Source organism: Panulirus ornatus, chromosome 3 (genome assembly GCF_036320965.1).
Source record: "Panulirus ornatus isolate Po-2019 chromosome 3, ASM3632096v1, whole genome shotgun sequence".
Lineage (NCBI taxonomy): Eukaryota > Metazoa > Arthropoda > Malacostraca > Decapoda > Palinuridae > Panulirus > Panulirus ornatus.
The window spans coordinates 62144413-62148380 of record NC_092226.1 but is presented as its reverse complement, the minus strand read 5'-3'; the positions used below and the strand labels follow the sequence as shown (position 1 = coordinate 62148380).

General features: G+C 42.8%; 1 protein-coding gene across 6 annotated transcripts in view; it reads right to left on the bottom strand.

Moving 5' to 3' along the window:
* Positions 1–317: 317 nt before the first annotated feature.
* LOC139762767 (uncharacterized) overlaps positions 318–3968 on the bottom strand; it is a 33844-nt gene continuing 30193 nt past the window's right edge. For all 6 annotated transcript variants that reach the window (XM_071687909.1, XM_071687927.1, XM_071687936.1 and 3 more), the window contains 2 exons: positions 2536–2586; positions 318–1683 (listed from right to left, as the gene is read on the bottom strand). In XM_071687909.1, coding sequence (XP_071544010.1) covers positions 931–1683; positions 2536–2586 — 804 coding nt within the window. In that variant the 3' untranslated portion in view covers positions 318–930. The remainder of the gene's footprint in view (positions 1684–2535; positions 2587–3968) is intronic.

Sequence of the window (3968 nt, the reverse complement as noted above, 5' to 3'; positions counted from 1 at the left end):
AAGTTAAGATATATATAAAGTAAAAGGCAAGGGAAAGTATTTACGATTCTTGGAAAAAGTGAAAACCTGTCTTTTGAAAATTGCCAGGTCATAGTTGCTGGGAAAGAAATGAGAGAGTAGAGAGTTCCAAAGCTTTGGGGTGTAAGGAAAGAAACAGTTATCAAAACGGCCCACCCAATTACAAATGACAAATGGAAATACAGTAGAATGCAAATGTTTGTGCATTCTTCATGATATTACAGTCTTTTTGTTTAACGTCTATTTCGGGATAATGTATGTGAAAATCGGGATACTGTATGTGATAAATGAAGCACAGCTTAAATTGTACTATTTATATAATGTCGACAGGAATGGCAATGTTTTCTCTTCTAGTATACATTATTTTATATATTTTTTTATTTTTTAGGGTGCACTTCGCTTTTAATCTTCCCCATCATTTTTCTTTTTGATCAAACACTTTTTTTTTTTTTTTACCACTGATGCTAAAGAAGATACCCCTGAGGTCATGAAACATGGATACTGAACACATCGTTTGTGGATCAGAGGTTTATACTCTCTCTCCCTGAGCGATCTCATTAAATGATGTGAACATAACTGTCCAGACACATAACCGCTACTTCCACCAGTAAGAGTTGCCATAATTTCGTAAAGGTTATGTTTAATAAATTAGACCAGTCTCATCCTACGTCTTACGCAGTTCCAGTCTCATCCTTACGTGTACGCAGTTCCAGTCTCATCCTTACGTGTACGCAGTTCCAGTCTCATCCTTACGTGTTACGCAGTTCCAGTCTCATCCTACGTGTACGCAGTTCCAGTCTCATCCTTACGTGTTACGCAGTTCCAGTCTCATCCTTACGTGTACGCAATTCCAGTCTCATCCTTACGTGTACGCAGTTCCAGTCTCATCCTTACGTGTACGCAGTTCCAGTCTCATCCTGACGTGTATGCAGTTCCAACTGGGTTGAAATAGAATTTTTTGCGGAAGCCTAAGTTCTGGACCTCCGGGGTCGTTTTGGGCAAATACTTGAGTTGGAACTTGCGGATCAAACTGTCGAGGTCCATCTCGTGGGCGTGGTTACCGATGACGTCACACAACGTCGTTATGAAGGGACATCCTCGTTGGCTGTCGCGGTAAGACAGGAAGTTCTCTGTCGTCGAGTAGATGCAGATCATATCCTTCGGTTGCTCCTTGACGGCGTCCGTTTCGTAAGTGGCCGGGATTTCTGACCCGCGGCAGAAGTTCAGGAGGAAAATCTTGGGCTTGCCCTTGAGCGGAGGACACTCATGGTTGAGGAAGAGACTCTGGATCTCGAGGACCGTGACCTCGCGCAAGTCTGACGTCTTGAAGGTGTGTCGGTCAACACCATGGCTCATGATGGTGACGATAGCGCAGCCGACGTTACCCAGGCGCTCTTCGTTCCTGAAGTTGTTGACGGCTGCGAGCGTCTGCCCCCTCGTGAGGTTGATGTGCACTTGCGTCTCGTAGCCCATCTGGCTGCAGAGGTTCTGCAGGTTGAGAACGTCCAGGTTGGAGCCTTCCCTTTGCATTTCCGAGTGCCCGTAGAACTGGTTGTAGTTTAGGATGAGTACGAGACCTCGAGGTGTGGTGGTCGTGTCGTAGACGTCGGGACTCGGGGGCACTGGGATCCGTGCTGGCCTCACGTAGATCGACAAGGGCATCATCTGCAACACACTTCCAATGAATGTTCAAGTAAGCTATTTTGAAAGCTTCGGTCTCCATCATCGAAGCTCCTCGCCATAGAACGTTTTTATGTGATAAGCAGTTGGCGTGTGTCACTGACTGTATGAATCTTACATATGCAAATAGTATATGCAAATAGTCATTTTGGGATAGCAGTGTTTTTAAGCTTAGTCTCCTGATACAGTACACATTCATCTTATCTGCTCTGTGGTGTGCCGACATTCTGGAGGACGGTGTATGTATTTACACATCTACGTACTTAATGTATGCACACTGTTATCTTCCTGCCCAAGGAATCTCTTCTGTCTTTTATAGGTCTCCCGCAACGCTCGTAACATCATGCACCAAAAGACGGCAAAACCTCACTTACTACAGTGCAACCCAGTGTAAACCAACCCACCCCTAGTCTGACCTAACCACAGATACTTTACATTCGTTAAAGTCAAATCGGCAGGATACCCTTGAGGAGCCCGGCTGCCTTCAAGCACCAGCACACAACACGCTTAGACACAGGTCTTCGTCTTCACCAGCCCGTCACCCTCATGCCAGCCTCGGCCCGTCTTAAGTCTGGTTATCCTCGTATGTTGCCCGACACTACCCGCTCTTTGATGTCATTTATTTATTAATTTTTTTCTTTTTTCTGTTGCTGCCGTAATGTTTAGTGAGGGCTTTACCCTTATGAGTCTAGTACTTCACTAATAATGTACCTGGCTGGTACTATTTTGCTGTTCTCGTGTAACTAACTGGCTACCTGGGTTCTGATTCTCTCTCTCTCTCTCTCTCTCTCTCTCTCTCTCTCTCTCTCTCTGCTCTTTAACCTATGATTTTCTTACCTGCCGTCTGACGACGTTGGCCGTAGAGTTTAGCGCTCGTCCATCTGATTCCTGGAAATCAAAAGTGTGATTAGTATAGTGGTATTCATAACTTTATCATTATCATGCTTATCATGATTGATCATATTCGTGAGCATATTCTATAATACTCATTATCTTCTGTCACGCTCGTCACTGTTGTCTATCACACTGATCATTGCTGGCAGTCATACTCCTCACTATCGTCACTCATACTCCTCATCACCGTCACTCATACTCCTCATCACCGTCACTCATACTCCTCATCACCGTCACTCATACTCCCTACCATCGTCTTTGCTCTACCCTCCTCCTTCCATGGCTGGGATTTCGGTCAGGTGTCTGGGGTCAGCACGACCTAACAGCAGAATATTTACATGGATCTGAAGACATGTAGGCGTCGACAGGTACTGGAGATAACTGGTCATCATACGGCCGGTAATTGTCTTACAGAGACTCAACAGTTCCAGACGGTGGAGAGTGCAAACACCATGTGTTAAGGTAAACAATCTTTTCAAATGTGTGTGTGTGTGTGTGTGAGACTTGATCGTACCTCACCGTCTCCTTAGCAAGAAAGGTCGAAGCAAAGAGGAACAGCAGGTTACTGGTGAAGATACTACTACTACTACTACTACTACTACTACTACTACTACTACTACTACTACTACTACTACTACTACTACTACTACTACTACTACTACTACTACTACTACTACTACTACTACTACTACTACTACTACTACTACTACTACTACTACTACTACTACTACTACTACTACTACTACTACTACTACTACTACTACTACTACTACTACTACTACTACTACTACTACTACTACTACTACTACTACTACTACTACTACTACTACTACTACTACTACTACTACTACTACTACTACTACTACTACTACTACTACTACTACTACTACTACTACTACTACTACTACTACTACTACTACTACTACTACTACTACTACTACTACTACTACTACTACTACTACTACTACTACTACTACTACTACTACTACTACTACTACTACTACTACTACTACTACTACTACTACTACTACTACTACTACTACTACTACTACTACTACTACTACTACTACTACTACTACTACTACTACTACTACTACTACTACTACTACTACTACTACTACTACTACTACTACTACTACTACTACTACTACTACTACTACTACTACTACTACTACTACTACTACTACTACTACTACTACTACTACTACTACTACTACTACTACTACTACTACTACTACTACTACTACTACTACTACTACTACTACTACTACTACTACTACTACTACTACTACTACTACTACTACTACTACTACTACTACTACTACTACTACTACTACTACTACTACTACTACTACTACTACTACTACTACTACTAC